Genomic DNA, 19,173 nt, shown 5'->3' on the forward strand with positions numbered 1-19,173 from the left:
AGAAACCCGGAGGACCTGCCTGCCTTCAATCCTCAACTCTTATTTCCCTTGAACACAGGACTGTTCAAACAACAGACTCCAGCCCCGCAAAAATCTGTGAGTTTGCACCAATCTGCAACCGACGCCCACGTCCTGAGTTCGAGTGGCCCAACACCAAGAGGTGGTCTCCCCGGCGATCCTGGCCTGAGATCCGGTGACCCCTGACCTGCCTCAAGCCTCCAGCCGACGCCTGCAGCCTCAAACTGGAAGGTCCCACCAACCGTGACCAGAAGCTGGTAAGAAGATCCGTCCCCAAAAGGCACTCGACATCCCACGGCCTTGGATGGCCCAACCGACTGTGCCTAACCAACCCCCAAGATCCCAACTTATCTCTCAAAGTGGTGGTCACACCCAGAAGGCCTTCGACCCAGAGCCTGCAGTGCTTTTGCAAACCAGAGACTCCCATTTGAAAGCTACAAGGCTTCCGATGCCAAAACAGCACTCTGCACCCGGCCGTCCCAGTGCCGCTGAGGGTGCATCTTTTGTGCTGGCATAAACCCCCATTTGCCCTGAGCTTAAGTCTAGGAGCTTTGCTCCCACAACCTAGTGGCCTGCTCGTCAGCAGCCACCAACTGGAGGCCCCCTATCCCCCAGATGGATAACATTTGGCCTCAGCCCTCTGCACCCGGCTGCCTTAATGCCGCTGAGGGTGTAGCAAGAGTGCATTCTTGACCCTGGGGGACCCCTGAGTCTAACCCCAGAATACCAACTCCCACAACAAAGTCCTTACCTGTGAACCGATAACACTATTTTCCTCCAAAGGATAACATTGACTGTTTTCCGATGAAAAGTTTTTAAGTGTGAAGTTGGAAAACCTAAGAAATTCTTTAAAACTGTAACTAAATAACCAAAACGCTTTTACTTATCTGTTTTCAGGAAATGTCCCAGTGCAGTATCCAGGTATACTGCAGTGTGTACGAAAAGTAAACTAAAAAAGTAACTTGCATGACATTCTGCTAAAAATCCTATACAAAGTTTATGTACCGTATTCTGAAAAGCATTGCATTATCAGTAACACTACTGTAATCAAATTGCAATCCAAACTGTGTTACAACTGTATATTTATTGCAAAGTATTTATCACTCACCTGTACCAGGCTTGCTTGGTTCTAGGAAATGTAATAACTAAAAGAATATATTTGTACAAAAACAGTTGGTATGAAGTTCAGTCTTGGAGTGTGTGAATTCATTTGCTGACTGTGTACAACAAATGCTTAACACTGTCATCTGATAACGCCTTACTGCCCGCACACATAGAGAGCGAGGTGCTATCTACTTTACCTCCGGCTCCCTTTTGGGTTCCACTGGACTATGTGCACACTGTACCTCACTTTTGTATAGTATTTACAGAGCCAGCTTGCAGCCTGCACGGCCGCTCCCCTCGCTCCCTGCTCCCAGCCCAGTGCAGCGTCCACAGCCCACAGCTGAATCTGGTTTTGCCTGTGACTCGCCTGCAATCTGGTATCGTTGTTGTAACCCTCTCTATCAGCTCTGTGCATTTTCTAGAGGCAGCGCTTTATAATTCATTTGTGCATGTAGTTTTGGCAGCGCTTTTAACCTGCAGTGCATTCATTTTAGACAGGTTGTTTTAAAATTATCAGCGCTCTTACCGGGACTCTCTGTATGAGCACGCTGGTACCTATTAGCATTCGAAATTACCAGCCTTCGCATTGCGCCCTCCCGGTTTCACTTTCCAGCCCCCCCACCATCTTGTTGTTGTGCTTTGCCCCTGGGCCGCCTCCACGTCCACGCCTCCCAGCGGACCCTCCCACGCTCCGCCCCCTCCACCACCTATGTTAGTCAGATGTCCCAACGCGCAGCGTCCACGCGCTACGGACACGCCGAAGGTGCGCCAAAGGTAAGCCCGTCTACGCCCGTCCGCGCCTGGACCGCGCCCAGCGCCAGACCCCCTGCCCCTCGCGCTGCCCAGCCCCCCCGCGTTACCTACGATGCCGCCACCCTCCTAGCCCTTAACCCCGGTCGCGCCCCCAACTGCGTCCAAGCCGCTCCTGGACGCACCCATGGACCGTTCTCCTGCTTCTCCTGCAAATTTAGCGGCACCGACAACATCTCCGCTACGACCACACCACAGATTCCCGACCCCAACCACCTACAATGCATCCTGCTCAACACCCGCTCGGTCCACAGACACGCCATCGACCTATGGAACCTACTAGACATCATCTCTCCAGACATCGCCTTCCTAACGGAAACATGGATGAACGCCTCTTCCGCCCCTGACATCGCCATCGCTATCCCTGATGACTATAAGATCACACGCAAGGACCGCACCGACCATACAGGAGGAGGAATCGCTATCGTCCATAAGAAATCCATCCGCATCTCTACCAGCTCCGACGCCAACCTCGCTAACTCCGAACACCTTCACTTCCAGATCCACATCGACCCCAAGACAACTCTTAGAGGCACCCTCCTCTACAGACCACCAGGACCCCGCGCAAAATTCAGTGAAGACATCACGGACTTCATCACCCCTCACGCGCTCCCCTCCAAAGACTACATCCTCCTGGGAGACCTCAACTTCCACCTTGAAAAGACTAACGACCGCAACACCGCCACCCTCTTAGACAACCTCGCCAACCTCGGACTTAAACAACTGGTCACTTCCCCCACCCACATCGCAGGTCACACACTCGACCCCATTTTCACCTCCAGCAACCATGTCTCCTTCAGCCACACTACGGATCTCATCTGGACTGACCACAGCTGCGTTCACTTCACCTACAACAAGCCGAAACCCATCATCCACCTCCAACCAACTCTACAAAGAAACTGGAACAAAATCACCACGGATCAGATCTCCACATCGCTCCTTCAAACCTCCCCAGCCCTCTCTTCTAACGCCAACGAAGCCGCCTCCAACCTCACCCTCTGGCTATCCAACACCGCCGACACCTTAGCACCACTGAAAAAACGTCAACACAAACTTGGCAACAAGAAGGCCTCATGGTTCAACGACTATCTCAAGAAGTCCAAGAAACTGTGCCGCTCCCTTGAAAAGGCCTGGAAAAAAGACCCATCCACCAGCAACAAGGACGCCTTCAAAAGCGCCACCCGTACATACCACCAACTGATCCGAAAAGCCAAGAAAACAGCATTCAAGGATCGACTTGACAACAACGCCCACAACAGCAAGGAACTTTTCAACATCGTCAAGGAATTTTCCAACCCCTCGGCCAACTCCAACGACATCACCCCCTCTTAAACCCTCTGCGACTCCCTAGCCTCTTTTTTCCACAACAAGATTGCTGACATCCACAACAGCTTTGACAACCAACCCGGAAGCCAACCCACCCTACCATCTGCTGACCATCTTCCCCCCCGTAAACACCCTTAACGCCTGGAACCCAGTCTCCACGGAGGACACCATCCGCCTGATGAATTCCATCCACTCTGGATCCCCCACAGACCCATGCCCTCACCACATCTTCAACAAAGCAGACTCCGTCATAGCTCCGCACCTCCGAGACGTCATCAACTGCTCCCTCAACTCCGCCACCTTCCCGGAAGACTGGAAACACGCTGAACTCACTGCCCTTCTGAAAAAACCAACAGCAGACCCCACCGAACTCAAAAACTACCGCCCCATCTCGCTTCTTCCATTCCCGGCCAAAGTCATCGAGAAAGCCGTCAACAACCAGCTCGCCACCTTCCTCGAAGCCAACAAATCACTCGACCCCTCACAATCTGGCTTCCGAGCCAAACACAGCACTGAGACCGCCCTCATCGCAGCAACAGACGACATTCGAACTCTACTGGACAATGGAGACACAGTCGCCCTCATCCTCCTCGACCTCTCTGCAGCCTTCGACACAGTCTGCCACAGCACCCTTTTACAACGCCTCAGAAACATCGGAATTCAAGGAAAAGCACTGGAATGGATCACCTCGTTCCTCACCGGAAGAACCCAGAGAGTCCGCCTCCCACCATTCAAGTCCGAGGCCTCTGAAATCATCTGCGGCGTACCTCAAGGATCCTCACTCAGTCCCACCCTCTTCAACGTATACATGAGCCCCCTCGCGGCCATCGCACGCCAACACAACCTCAACATCATCTCTTACGCGGATGACACTCAACTAATCCTTTCTCTCACCAAGGACCCCAGCACCGCCAAAACTAACTTACACGAAGGAATGAAAGAAGTCGCCGAATGGATGAAACAAAGCCGTCTGAACTCAGACAAAACAGAAGTGCTCATCTTAGGTTCATCCCCCTCTGCATGGGACGACTCCTGGTGGCCGGAAGCCCTCGGAAAAGCACCCATCCCGACAGACCACGCACGGAACCTTGGCGTCATCCTGGATTCTTCACTCTCAATGAACAGACAAGTCAGCGCCGTATCCTCTTCCTGCTTTAACATTCTTCGCATGCTCAGAAAAACATTTCGCTGGATCCCCTCCGAAACAAGGAAAACAGTCACCCACGTTCTAGTCACGAGCCGACTGGACTACGGAAACACCCTCTACGCAGGTACCACCGCTAAACTCCAGAAGAAACTACAACGAATCCAAAACGCCTCAGCCAGGCTCATATTAGACATCCCACGCAACGAACACATCTCTGGTCACCTTAAAGACCTCCACTGGCTACCCGTCAATAAGAGGATCACTTTCCGACTGCTTACCCACGCACACAAATCACTCTACGACATCGGACCAGATTGCCTCAACTCTCGACTGTCCTTCTACACCCCCTCCCGCCAACTTCGCTCTTCCAGCCAAGCCTTTGCCACTGTACCTCGCATCAACAAGACCACCATGGGAGGCAGATCCTTTTCATACTTGGCTGCCAAAACATGGAACTCACTCCCCGCTTACCTTCGCCTCACCCAGAATCACCTAGCGTTCAGAAAGCAGCTTAAAACGTGGATATTTGACAAATAATCCTCCTCCCCTTCCTAAGCGCCTTGAAACCCTCTGGGTATGTAGTGCGCTATACAAATTTTATGACTTGACTTGACTTGAATATATCTTAAGTTGATTCTCTGAAAATAAACCGGAGAGCCTTCTAGGTTGTAGGAGATGATTGGCTTAGCTAAAAAAATATATAGAAGTTTACTCTATATGAAGCAAACACTGGCTGATGTCTTCAGGAAAGGTTACTTCTTCAATCGGCTATAGTCAATCATCAGAACTGGTACAATATGCGCATTATCGGGTTAGACCTAATAAGGGCATGAGTAAAAGAAACTGTGGTAGGTGTTAAAGAATGAATTTAAACATATCTTGGAAATATTATTGTCCTGCACAGGGCAGACATTTTTGGCACATGCTAAAAGGGGAGAGGAGTTGGCTTAACGGCTGGGGCGGCCAACCTCGAATCTGGGGAACTGGGTTCGAGTCTCTGCAATGACGCTGAACATCCTGTGGGCAAATACCTTAATCTCCCCGCACCTAACAAAAATGAATGTGTCCTCATGTAATGCAACTGGTGTTATGTAAAGCTCTCTGATGCCCTATTCGGGTCAAGTTTGCGCTATATAAAACTCTGTTAAAAAAAAAAAAAGATTGGCCACTTCCAGGATAGATATAGCAGAACAAGAGTGCATCGATAGAATTAGGACTGTTGTAGTGACTGTAAATTACTGCTTTGTGTCCTGCAAAAGGACTAATCTGTATAGAACATTTTGGCGAAAATGTTGAAATGTTTTTGAAACTAGGTGTGGAGTTATATGACCCACAGCAAGACTTGTATTTCTTCTTTTAGGCTTTTGAAGGTGATGATCCTAAAAAAAAGTCTATCCTGAATGGTTGAGAGAGTTGTTTGATGCAATTAGGGCTTGTGGTGATTCAGCTAGTCTGGAGACAGGTACGCAAAATGGAGCAAAAGAAGCAGATCGCATGAAAAAAATGTATCTTAATGAGAAAAGAGGGGCTAAAGGCTTAGAAACTGTGTTAGTGACTGGGTGCTCGTCCGCTTTATACGGTTAATAAGGAGAGGTCCAATTTCACTTCACCTGAAAAAGCGATCAAGGTGTGCAAAGCTTCTGTGTTTTTGGAGTTGAAAAGGTGGTAGTATAGGTGTTTGTATCTTATAGGACACTCTAGGCAGTCACTATGGAATATTAGGTTTGTTTTTCATGGTCTAGTGACGATAATGTGTGTGTGCTGACATTGCTTCTGGGTGTACTAGATCAAGTGTTCTGGGAAATGTGTCTTCACGTGAAATGATATGCTCTTGAGCAGAAGAAGGCGATTCTCTCTTGCTTTGCTAAGCGAGGGTCACACCTATTTTTTATCCTAACAGACTGTTGTTACTCCACAGCAAGCCAGTAGCAGAGTGATTAAAGTTCTCTGACTGTGAAATGTATTGATTCCAGTTATTCCTGCATTTGTTATGTTATTTGAAACTTAGTTGTAGTTATCTTCTTTTGTTGGTCCAGGCAGGCTTTGCATTGTTTTCCATTAAGATGACATGGTGTGTGGACTACAATGTTTTCCCTCTTTGACTGTTTTTGCTTACCCATTAACGTTTTCATTCCGTTTTCGGGGAGCGGAACACATATTGCTCTGGAGCCTGGCCGCAGTATTTCGCTCTTGGCCAGGGCTTGAAAAATCCTAAAAATATTATCAGACCTGCAGGTCTAGTAACTTGAATAATCTGCTCAACCTAATTGTAATGTACTTGACCCGTGAACTGATCTCAAATTTTGTGCTCCAAGCAAATCCTTTGTCCCATGTAGCCACCTTTTTTGAAATGATCACAAAAGGCAGCACTCTCAAATATTCAAGTTCACTATTTCTGCTGTACAAAACAACTTTTTTTTATTTTCTAGACTAAACATTTGCTCCATTTATATTACAAATCGAGCCCACATATAGGATAGACATGATTTCTGGCTTGCCTCTTAGTTCTCTTGTATCATTGTCATCTGGGCAGGAATATGAATATTTCCCATTTCATGTTTAAAAACTCTTTTCATAAATATATTACTAAAGCATGATGTGGTAGTGCACTGTAATTTACAGATCGTACATTTTCCATTGAAATGGGCGCAAAACTTCCCCACTAACATGAAGTTTTGCTGATAAAACTATATATCGCAAAAACAATGTTTGAAATTGGGTGCCACCCAAAAAAAAATTACGTTTGGACATCATCAAGTAAAGTGTTCTGACTTGTTATAATTTGATCCAATACAAATCTTTTTTTTCACATTAGAATTGCAAAAATGTAGCTTCATAACTAGTGAAATATAATTGAAACAATTCACTTATTAGCTATTTCAGTGTTGTGTTAGAAAAAAATCCTGAAATCTTACAGCCTTTAATTTCACATGTTTTGCCCTGGATGGTCACACAGTTGACTTTACATAATCTTCTAACTTTAGTCACAGAAAGAAAAGTAAGCGTAGGAAGACAAATTGACTTTTGACCTGTCTCTGAAAGCCGAGAAAGTGTGACATGGTAAGAAAATTTGAAGGAATCTTTATTGCTCATTCAGTTTGTGAGCAAGCAGAACACCTGTTGCCAGCTCGCCAGAATAAGCGAGTAGGCCCTAAAAACGAGATTGGACCTCACGGTGTTGAACGTTTGTTTGGAGATGGTGCGTGCTGCTGTAATGAGATTGGTCCTCTCTATTTTTGATGTTGGTTTGGAGCTGGTGGATGCTGCAGAATTGAGATTAGATAGACCTCGCTGCGTTGAATGTTGATTTGGAGCTGGTTGTTGTTGCTGTAACGAGATTGGGCCTCGCTGTGTTGAATGTTGGCCTGGAGTTGGTGGATGCAGTGGTAATGAGATTGAGAAAGAGCAGATCCAGCAGAGAGTGGATCCTTAAATGCCAATTTCTTGCATGCACCAGATGAGGATCGGTTGCGAGTCTGCATCAAATGCTGCTGAGAGGTCCAGGAACATGAGGGCTGGAGTGTCTCTGCTGTCAAGGATCATGTGAATGTTGCCTGTGGCATGTGCTGGTGTGTGATGGGTATTCTGAAACTGATGAGGGTGTGGTCTGTCAAGGTAATTGTTGCTGGCTTGTCAACTGTGAGGTTGCTGATAGAGGAGAAAATCAGGTCCATTAGGTGTCGGCTGTGTAACTTGCTGGGTGTGGACAAGAAACATTCCACTGCTGTTGTCTTTTCTGTATGTAGCCGTACATTTAGGAAGGAATTTTCACTGCTTTCGATCATATTGTAGATGTTATGTGTTTGCAGGAGCTTTGCTTTGCTGCTGTTGGAATCTTTTTGCGAGCATGCCAAACCTGTTCTGTATGTGGGGAGCTTGCATGGCTGCTACATATGCTGACTGTGTGCATGTTTATGTTGGCGCAGATGCTGCCTGTTATACATGTTTTATGTACCAGCAAAGCTTGTACTGCTGCTGTTTGTAGTGTACCAGTTCCATTTGTAGAAAGCTTGCCGTGCCGCTGTGTATGCTCTGTGTTCTGTGTATTGGTGCCTACACAGCTTCTGCCCAGGCAGTGCATGGTATGTGTTTGCAAAAGGGTTGCATTGCTTCTGCCTAGGCTGCATGTTGGTGTGAGTCTAGTGCAGCTCTGTCCGTACTGAGCCTGCTGTGTATGTATGTGAAGCTTGCACGGCAGGTACTTCTATTAATTATCTTTGTGTGTGTTCTCTAGATTGCACTTGTTTTCTTTGTGCAGGAAGCTTGCACTGCTCTTTTTTTCTGCTCTGTGTGTTTTAAACTGCTGCCTCCACTATGGTACATCTTCTGTGTGTGTGTGGATATCTTGCGCTGTTTCGTCCCATGCTGTGGTTGCTACACTTGCGATGCAGCTAGATTGCTGATGCCCCGGTAATCTTCATTACTCCGAGAATCTGTGGTGGTATAGAACTGAAGCTCACTTTGTTACTCATGTGGCTAGGAAGACTTACAAGGAGGTAATGACCGTGCTGCGCCCGCTCTCTACATAAGTTTGCGTTTCTGCCATGCTGCCTCCGTTCTGTGTGTGAGAAGCTGGCATTGCAATTGCATGTTCTCTGTCAGTTGTGCCTCAATGAAGCTTGAGCAAGCATTCCACATTACAGGAGCCCTGCCAGCTCACTCTGACAATGCTCGTGTTTGCCATGGACTGGGTAGGGAAGTGATTATCAACCTGTGTTCCGGGGACACCTAGTGGTCCAAGAATCCTACTCTGGCTAACCACGACTGCTGAGAAAACAGAATATTAACGGATTATTGTTCTGTTGATGTTCAGGAATTTGAAATTTAACGATCAAATTTAAGGAAGTATCCTCCGATTGTTCTCTGGGAACAATGCAAGTGTATCAAACAGAATATAAAATGGACCATGAGTGGCCTCAATTGAAATTAGAAATGCTCTAATATTCCTCTTAAATTTACAATTTTGATTTAAATATATATATCTGTGAATTAAGTAAAATATTATGTCATTTTAGTTAATTAATTCTAGTTCTGTATTTCTTTTGTATTTTTTGCAGTTCAAATCATCAAAAATGACTAGGCTACAGCTTCCAGTAATGACTAAGTTGGGGTCCCCGAATTCCAAAAACATTCAGTGGAGGTCCCCAGCTTCCAAAATGATTAATTCGGGGTCCACAGAAGTCAAGAGATTAAGAACCACCGCTGTGTTAGGGAATGGAGGAGAAGCTGGGGCTGGGATAAGAGGGGGTGTTCTTTCCAATAATAAGAATATCTATGAACTCAGCGTTGCTTGTTTGAAGATATAAATAGCCTGTTTTTGAAGAGGCGTATTTCCCAACAGGTATTGGTAGTAACTGGAGAAAAGGACCTTTTCTGTTCTAAATACGTCTTCTCTGTCTGCGACACTTGTGATTTTGCATCCATGTGCGAAGTGGAGTTTGACAGATCTGCGAAAAAAAATAACACGTGGGTGGAAATGAAATGCTTCTAGGCTAATATTATGACAGATGTCTTCAGGAAGCGCGGCCGTGCCTAAAATTAAACCTCGGGGAAAATTATCCAAGTTTTTATTTCTCAAATTCTGATCGTCTCAATTGTGGATTGTCATTGCTCCAACTCTAGATATCCATGAGAATTGTACATCCTCACGTTTTGTTAGGACATGGTGCTGGTGTTCAGCTAGTTGCAAACTGTCTCTGTACTCTATTTTTTTTTTTTAATTGTCGTAACAGTGCAGATACTATTTTTTTACTCTAGCGAAAGTGTTCTGTTCCCACTTTTTTAAATAATCAGCGTTTCTGAAACTGTTTAGATTGGCTGCTACGGAATACCCCATAGCACACCATCATCTGCTTATTTCTGGATTGGGTGTCTTTACTCCAGGAAGCAGCTGTCTGTTTCTCTTAGAATTTCTTTAGACATAGTTGACATCAAATCAGAAGATTACAAAATAGAATTAGCAGTTTACAATCGGTTTCTAAGAAAGCAATGCATCTGTGTGTCCTAAAGCCTCCTCTTCTCTTACTCAGTGACGTGCCATTTCTTTGAGACTGAGTATGCGGCAGCCTCTGCAGCAACATTAACGCATAGGAGACCAGTATGGGGTAAATGGGGATTTATGTAAGGTGAAGTGAATAGGGATTTATGTGAGGTTTACTCCTAGTTGTTTCCTATCTCGATACTTAAGCAAAAGTTGGAACATACTGTTGCAAACAAAGCCCATGACTTGGGAACCAGCATAACCCCTTAAAATGGCCTACTTGTAGAAAGCTGTGTTGTGCGAAGTGTCTATTAATAAACCTCCTTTCTATGGAGACATCCCTGAGGTCTTCTTCTCTCTCCACAGGATAGGAAAGGGATGGTAATCCATGAGGATAAGCAACGCTACAACCATCCAGATAAACTGCAACGTATACATTCACTTGTATAATTGCATTCTCACCCACACATACTATCTTGGCCTTAGTCGCCCTTGCACGTTCCAGTGCGGAAGTTCCTCATCAGAAAGGTACAACTGACTGACCTTGACAGCAGCACCTCCAACAGGTCTTGGTTCACCTCAGCGTAGAAGTCAAAAGTGGGGGTGGACGATAAACTCTGCTCCACCGCTGGAGTTTTGCCCACTCTGCATTTTACTTGCAATGCGGAGTTCCGCCAACTGCTGCGCTGCAGAGTTTCTTCTCGCGAGCAGCTCACCAACATTAAGTTAGCGAGCGAGAATACATTTCCTAGAGTGATTTTTGGGTGCTAGAACGCCTCCTGGCGAGATTTCACAACACGGGTGATCGTGACTGTACGCTACCTTTTGCGTTGAGCGGCAGAAAAGAGCAGCACACTCTTGGGTGTACCGCGGTGCCACTTGCAGTGATTTTACAGTTCAGAAAAAGCTTCCGGTGCTAAAAATCATTGCAAGCAGCGTGACATGCCGAATTCCGTCTTCTTGCACAACTCTGCGGAGTCTCTTCGAGTTTTTATGTAACCCCCCTGAATTACGCAGAGTGAAACTCTGCTAGTTCCGCCCACCCAAAGTAAAAAGACAGGATATGAGGCAGTCTAGTCTGTGAGCTTGTGATATGGATCACTTTTCCAGCAACCTGATTGAGATATGTTCTGACTCTTCATGAGACCATGCCCCTGGCTAAAGAAAGGGAACGACTGCCCTTGATGGCACAAGATGTTTATATCAGAAGAACTACTTCAGCCAATGTCATACCATCTTAAGGTATAAGACTCATCTGAGGTATTTTAAAATCAAAAACTGTACTGTAGCTATCATTGCTCTTTCTGAAGTATTTTTAGAAGAAATATCTTGCATGTTCAAGGTGAGTGGCCTCATGTGGTTATTTTTGAGTTGGCTTCTTTTGATTCAAATTTCTGATCCACCAACCATGCTTCATGTGTGAACGCCATTGCCCTACCTCATTTCTTGAACCCCCACACGATCCGGGCAGTTTTGAATTTCTAGGCACGCTGGAAAGTGCAAATGTAATTCTGCTGCAGTTTTTATTATAATCTGAGTAAGAAACTGTATATATGAGACTTTTCCTTTTGAATAATGACTTCAAGCAAGCAGGGTGTGTGTGTGTCCTGACACCTTGTTACTATACAAAGACAGAAAGTAATTTTCATTCGTAAAAATCAGTGCAAGATAGACCATATCTTCTCAGCCATAAAACCTGACAACAAGCCTCCTAAAGCAAAAAATAATCATGACAGGGGTTTGAATGAGCGGTCTCTCATTATCCATTTCGTACCACATTGAGGCATTCGAAAAGTTATTGGAGGCTGTTCATAATCTATACGTGCATTTTAGGAAGTTTCGTTTTAAGTGAATAGCTATCTAGTTCAGACCACACTCAATCCGAGTCAAAGCTAACAGTACAGGTAACATGACTGGTGAAGCTGGGTACAAACCATTGAATCCAAACCTGTAGTTGGACTGTCCATGTATAGGGTGGTCATTGAGTATTAATGTACAAAATAGTATTTTGATAAGCTTCACCAGGGGCACTACTATTGGCCAACAAGCGCCTCTCAAAATAATTATTGCAAATGTAAGAGCACTTGCTTTTCATTTAAGGCTGGATTTAGGTTTGATAAGGGCACAGCCCATCTCTGATGTATAAAGGGAAAATGACACGGTCAGGACACAGCTATATTTCTGCACCTTGTTAGTTGCACTTCCCATTGAGACCTGGGACCCAGTGCCCAACCTTATTCTAATCCAAGTATTCCCTAGAAAAGGGCAATAGCTCCGGCAGACCAGGAAATGTCCCAGCTACAGAGTTTAGTCCAGAGCAAGCCATGATTTACTCCACCGAAGGCCGAGGAGAAGTCTGTGAAACAGTGGAGTGTGTAGCACACGGATTGCTCCTCTTGCCAGTAGTACCGACACAAGAGCAGTACCCATGTTCTTCTTGCCTGAATCCTCTTTGATGTGGACTGAGAGAGCCCACGAGCTCACTCAACACAGTAGTTCACCTCACAGTATTTTTATGCACGCTTTGGCATTCTAGATGGCGAGCATACAGTAATTGTCAGGACAGCGTGGATTGCGCTCTCGAATACGGTCCCCTTCATTATGCTATGAGAAGAGACGGGAGCTGGTGACCTTGCCCGGCAGACTTACAGAGGTGAATCTGCAGTAAAGTCTAATATTTTGGGTAACTTTTGAAAAATAACCGCCGCTCATTTGGGGCCAGGGGCATTTGCTGGACTGGTTATCTACAATTCATCTGATGGGGTGCGAAGGTTGCTGATAAATAGCTTGTTTATGTGGTTACAACTTTAAAACATGCTTTATCCACTGTCGGTCCTAAATTACAACCAACTGCAATTCAGAATAAGTAGTCCTTACTATCGACCAGTCCTCATCCATATGCATCCTTTGACAGTCTCATTCCCACCTGTAGAATCTGAGTAAATCTCCTCTATCCCTTTTATTGATTGGATCTTAAAGATGACAGGCTGGGGGTGTAAAATATTCTAAATGTACAGGATGACTTTCGAGATGCATTCCTCCATTAGGGCAATAGCAACCCAGTCTGCGGTGGCCCGATTGATACTTGATGCCTGACAATCTATAACTCCTCTCTGAGATTGTTTCCTTATAATGTAGTTTTTGTCGCTTTTTCTTTCAAGTCAGGTTTGGGGAAACTAATTCTTAATCTTTCCGTATTTCCTCTATGTGGCAAATTACTCACTTTGACAGTTCTAAACCCTGGTATCGTGCCTTACAGGACGGCTTTCGGACATGGATAACCGGATCGCCTACGATGATTATCCATACCCTGTAGTGTTCTTACCGGCCTACGAAAACCCACCTGCATGGATTTCACCTCATGAGGTGAGTGGAAGTTCTATCTTGCTGCTTTGTTATCTCCATTCTTGTGTCTGGATGTTGGGGTGGTGAGATGATTATAAAGAAAGGGCATAAAATGGTGTTGAGGCAATTGAATGAGAAATCAATTGTGCAAAAAAGGCTTGCATAGGACAAACTTTATGCTCACATACCTTACATGAGTATTTCACACAGATTTCCAGTTTATTTCCTTCCTATTTTGCATTTTGTCTCATGTGGGTCATTCAGCTTCTGTTTATTTTTAGACGATTTCATTCGCTGTTTCATAATAAACAGAATTTTTTTATTTTCATGTTATGGAGGTGCTCTAAATGTAAATATAAATTATTAATCCTGCAATGTGACTGCTCAGTCATACTAATCTAGTCTTTAATATTTTTCTCATTTGTTAGGTCTTCCTCATCGTGGCCCATAGTAAATTATTCACACTACAAAGTACATTTTTTTACAGCTCAAATTTTATGGATTTATAATCTCCACATTATCTTGCAATTCTAGGTGACCATGTACAATTCTCTACCTCTTCTATATTGTCCTGTCTCTTTTCACGATTGTTCAGTAGGGCCCCTGTATGTTTTGGGTCCCAGTAGAACTACAAGTTTCCCTCCTGTGTAAGTCTCAATCAAGCAGTATATATCTGCAGTCTCAATCAAGCAGGATATATCTGCAGTCCTTCCATACGCATGAAGGTCTTTCTTGAAATTCCAACTCCCTTCTTCTGTAATAAAGCTTGTGTGTGTATGAATGAACAGCTGTGTGCCTTTTTTCTTTACTCTCTTTAGGGTCTTATCTTGGACTGTCTCCCCCCTGGAACTGTAACACAATTGTTGGTCCATGTTTCATTTAATTTGTGTTGTTACTTTTGGTTCTGATGCGCAGGTATTTCATAGCCTGCTTCTGTGACTCCTCCCACCAGATTCTGCTGAATCCTTAGGTTTCCACATTTCACACCTATGATTTGAATCGATAAATACACAGGATCGGTGGTCTGATGTTATTCTGTATCATGTGATCTTCTCTATGAATGTTTTTTATTCAACCCTCTGGTATCTTTGATCTCTGCTGTAACTCTGTTGGGCAGTACGGTTGAATTCCACTACTTCATTGTGTCCTCCAACATCTGTATTTAATTATTTTCATCAAGTTTCAGTTAGTTTGTTTTCAACGTCTCTATAAACACCTCTTTAGCATTGCACCAAGAAGCCTCCTTGTGTCTTATCGTGTCTTTGTAGGGAAGATTTCTAACTGTGCTCAAACGTTGTGAGACTTCCTGATTCCATAGGTCATTCACTTTTTGTTTTGACCGAATGGTTTAATGTTCTTTTGGGCAATCTGCTGTTAGTTGCTGTCATGACACTGGGTCATCAGCGCTGTACATTCTATTCATCCTGGAGAGAGGACTTTCCACCTGCTCAAGCTCGTCCTGTGATCACACCTATGATAAAGTTCACAAAGAGCGCACATAATAATCTGTGTGTGGGCTTTTACTAATCCACAGTGTTCCCCAGCAGAGTTAGACGTGCGTTCTGCTTTTCCCTTGAACTCGCTTAGATCCTCTTAAATTGCACCCCCCTCTAAAACTCTGGTCTTTCACATCCCACATTGCACAGATGATACTACTCGAAAAGCTCACTACTTCTCAGTAATTGATTTACCTCCAGGAATCTTCACTTCATAGTAGAGGTCTTTTTAACAGACCTCACAATATTCCAGGGAAAGAAAAACACCTTGGCTGCTGCTTTAAAGAATGTGTGTGTCTTGGAGCAGCTCTTATTACCAAGTCCGTGTAAAGTGAGCTTCTAAACCTGATCATATTTAGAAGTGCGTACAAACACAACAGCAGACCAAGGTCAACACCCACACTCTTATAGTTTCCAAAATAATCAGAATAAATGCAACAACTTCCGGCATCCGCTGCTGAAAGATGCCTATTTACATTAAGAGTTCAAAACCAAAGGAAGGTGCATTTCATAGAAGTCAGGACAAGTCACAAATAAGTATTTCCCAAATTCTTCTTTTTATTGAGTTCTTGAAAAAAACCACTGGCATATTTAGAAGTGCTCTTGCCTGTGTCTCCTTACTGGTTAGTATAAGAACAACAGGAGAAGACCCATAAACCTCGTTGGGATGGGTGTATCATGTGAGCAAAGACCGTTCCCAACAGGTATTATGTGAAGACCGTTTTAGAAATGTATGCAACATGCATTACAAAGAAAGGAGGACCAAGGAGTCAAATGCTTTTCAGAAAGGGTAATCTTATTTTCAAAAGCAAAAGGAGAATAAACTTTCAAGGGTCAATACAGTTAAAGCAGCACTGTACAGAGTGGATCTTGTGACAACCCGGTGACACTTGGTGCAAGTGCTATATACAATCAGTGACAAGTGAGTGTGCAAGTGTTAAAAACAACAGCAAAGGCGACGCATTGGCCAGAGTATAAACATCAAATAATGGCTCCAACAGAGACAAGTTGCAATCACTTGAAACACAATTATTTATATGGGAGCACAAGACGTGATATGCGTCGTAAAATTCAAGCTGTCTAGTCGACGGCGTTTCGATCCCCTTTAGTCGGGATCGTCATCAGGACGGGGTTGTCGATGAGAACAGTGACTTAAGCTCAGGCAGGAAGGCGTAGTTGAAATCCTGTTTAGGAACTCAATGGTCCAAAGTTACTGAATGTTTCTTCCGTCTGGGCAGCGAGTAATATTGGCAAGGCCTGACTTAATCTGGACTGTAGGCCGTAACCGGGGCTCTGCTGTCAAGCGGGTTGCAGGCAATGAATGCGCGAGCCTGAGCTTAAGTCACTGTTCTCATCGACAACCCCGTCCTGATGACGATCCCGACTAAAGGGGATCGAAACGCCGTCGACTAGACAGCTTGAATTTTACGACGCATATCACGTCTTGTGCTCCCATATAAATAATTGTGTTTCAAGTGATTGCAACTTGTCTCTGTTGGAGCCATTATTTGATGTTTATACTCTGGCCAATGCGTCGCCTTTGCTGTTGTTTTTAACACTTGCACACTCACTTGTCACTGATTGTATATAGCACTTGCACCAAGTGTCACCGGGTTGTCACAAGATCCACTCTGTACAGTGCTGCTTTAACTGTATTGACCCTTGAAAGTTTTTTCTCCTTTTGCTTTTGAAAATAAGATTACCCTTTCTGAAAAGCATTTGACTCCTTGGTCCTCCTTTCTTTGTAATGCATGTTGCATACATTTCTAAAACTGTCTTCACATAACTCCTTACTGGTTAGAGCATCTAGCTTTTCCCAATATTCTCTAGCAATTTCTTTGACTCATCCTAACCGGTCTACACCAAAGTCCTGAAAATATCGTTTTATGATATCAGATTAAACACGTTGCCTTCTGTGCATTCTTATGAAAAAAACTGTTACCATCTGCAACTCTGGCTCAGTCCCCGTTCCGTGGAAAGATGTGTTAGATCATTAAAAAGCCGACTCTGAAGTCACCAACACCAACGCTATTTGGTAGCCCAGAGATGGCCACGCTGATGGGAACTCAGTCAAACAACTGGAACCACTCCAGATGATCCAATCACAATCGCTCTACTGCTTGGGAGTACCACAACAGACTGCGGAGAAACCTTACAGACTCCTGATTGGCGGAGCTAAAATCAAGTATTTGTAAAATACGATCCACTTCAAACCTGCCAAAGCCTTCTTCCCCACAATGAAATATTTAGTGAATCACTTTCTGAATTCTCATGCTCGCTTTTGAACAGCCATTTTACCCAGATAAACTACTTAAAGTGAACATCTCAAATATTAATTCTCAAAATAAGTAGAATTATCCATCTAGTCTTTTGTACACGTCTAATTTCTGAAGAGTTCTCGTCTAACTGTTTAGCTCGTAGGAATGCAACAAGATCTTTCACACTTCAGATCCTTGACCTATGAAGATTATGTTGTTGCAGAACCTTTACTCAAAGAATGGAAATGGTATCGCTTGCAACATCATTTTTTTAAAAACTATTATGCCTTTATTTTACATTGAAAGTAAACCGAATCTCTTCTGTCAGAAAAACAACATCAACCTTCGATCTTAATGATATCACAAATCTCAGAACAGACTTTCATTCTTTGCAACCTTGATGGTAACAGTGAGGCAACTTCACCTAAATCGATTGGTTGAATAACATAGAAGCCCACTCGCTGGATTGTTGGTGTTGCTGGACCTCTCTGTGACATTTGGAACTGTGGACACCAGCCCTTAAAGGATTGGCACCTTTCCTCTTCCTTTTGCCATGCCTCCAGCCCATTGCATGCATTTTGGAGCCACCCTAGACCCTCCAGTGCTGCCAGCCAGGTCTTTTCCTACCAGTATCATGAACATTCACCTCCTATTTCAGAGTCCTGTCCTCCTCTGACACATTCGAGATATGCCAGTTAAGAAACTTGTGTGCCATCACTGCTCACCACTCTGTGCTGGCTCCGGAGAGCTTTTAAGTGGATGGCAATTTGTATTATAGTATATTTTCTAGAATTGGTGGTGGGTAATCAGACAACCACTGAGCAGCAATGGGCCGTGATTGGAGATAACTGCTAATAATGATATTAACTTGATGATATAACCTGGCCCGAAATGCATCGGGATGTGTGATTATGTGTTACAACGCACTAGTGATCTAAAACATTTTGTGAACACCATCTATCCAGTGATTCAACTTAAATCATGAATTTACAATGAGTTTAATAAACTGTGATTGTTGGAAGAACATTTTCATACATTTGGAATGAACTTTTGGTTAACCCTCAGATTTATAGAATAAGACCTGCCGGTCCCCTCCAGTTGTGCTCAGAGGTGCTCTCTCCCAAGAGGGGGAGCAATGTATTAGTTCCTGCGTATTTTTCACTGTTTGGCCAGACTGCGATTTCCTTTTCGAGCACACTACAGAACTTTATAACTTACAACCTTTTGAACAACAAGCTGTGCGAGTTCCACTCTTCTTTAGTTCTTACTAATTTCAGAGGAAACTGCAGGTGAGCCCTGTAGTTTTGAGAGCGATGAGAACACCGTACCTAAGCCATTAGTTGTCAAAGCACTTCCAGTTCAACAGCGTGTTTGCTTCAACATGCATCTTGGAATCATTCTAATCACAATAGCTTAGGTATTGCACTCCGGTGTGTGCATAACACTGCACCATACCTGCAAATATTGTCAGAGAAGTCTTTGGAAAACAAACTGCTTCGGCTGGGCAATGGGAACCGAGCACCCAGCTGAAAGCTAAACTGCGCAGTCATCCTACCATACTCTTACAATATTGCAAAGACCTTTTGGGGGAATCATTTCACGTAAGCCAACACTAATAGTTTGTGATCTCAGTTTCTAAGAAACAATTGGGTTCCAACCGCACACAGCAATAAACAACTAATTAGTTTG

The 19,173-nt window shown here is 44.2% G+C and overlaps 1 protein-coding gene across 2 annotated transcripts in view; it reads left to right on the plus strand.

The window, feature by feature from the left end:
- The window catches only part of PDZD11 (PDZ domain containing 11), a 63,564-nt gene that overhangs the window by 9,415 nt on the left and 34,976 nt on the right, over positions 1–19,173 (plus strand). For both annotated transcript variants that reach the window (XM_086918319.1, XM_086918320.1), the window contains exon 2: positions 13,645–13,751. In XM_086918319.1, the coding sequence (XP_086774445.1) occupies positions 13,659–13,751 (93 nt within the window). In that variant the 5' untranslated portion in view covers positions 13,645–13,658. The remainder of the gene's footprint in view (positions 1–13,644; positions 13,752–19,173) is intronic.

This window comes from Lissotriton vulgaris, chromosome 4_1 (genome assembly GCF_964263255.1).
Source record: "Lissotriton vulgaris chromosome 4_1, aLisVul1.2, whole genome shotgun sequence".
NCBI lineage: Eukaryota > Metazoa > Chordata > Amphibia > Caudata > Salamandridae > Lissotriton > Lissotriton vulgaris.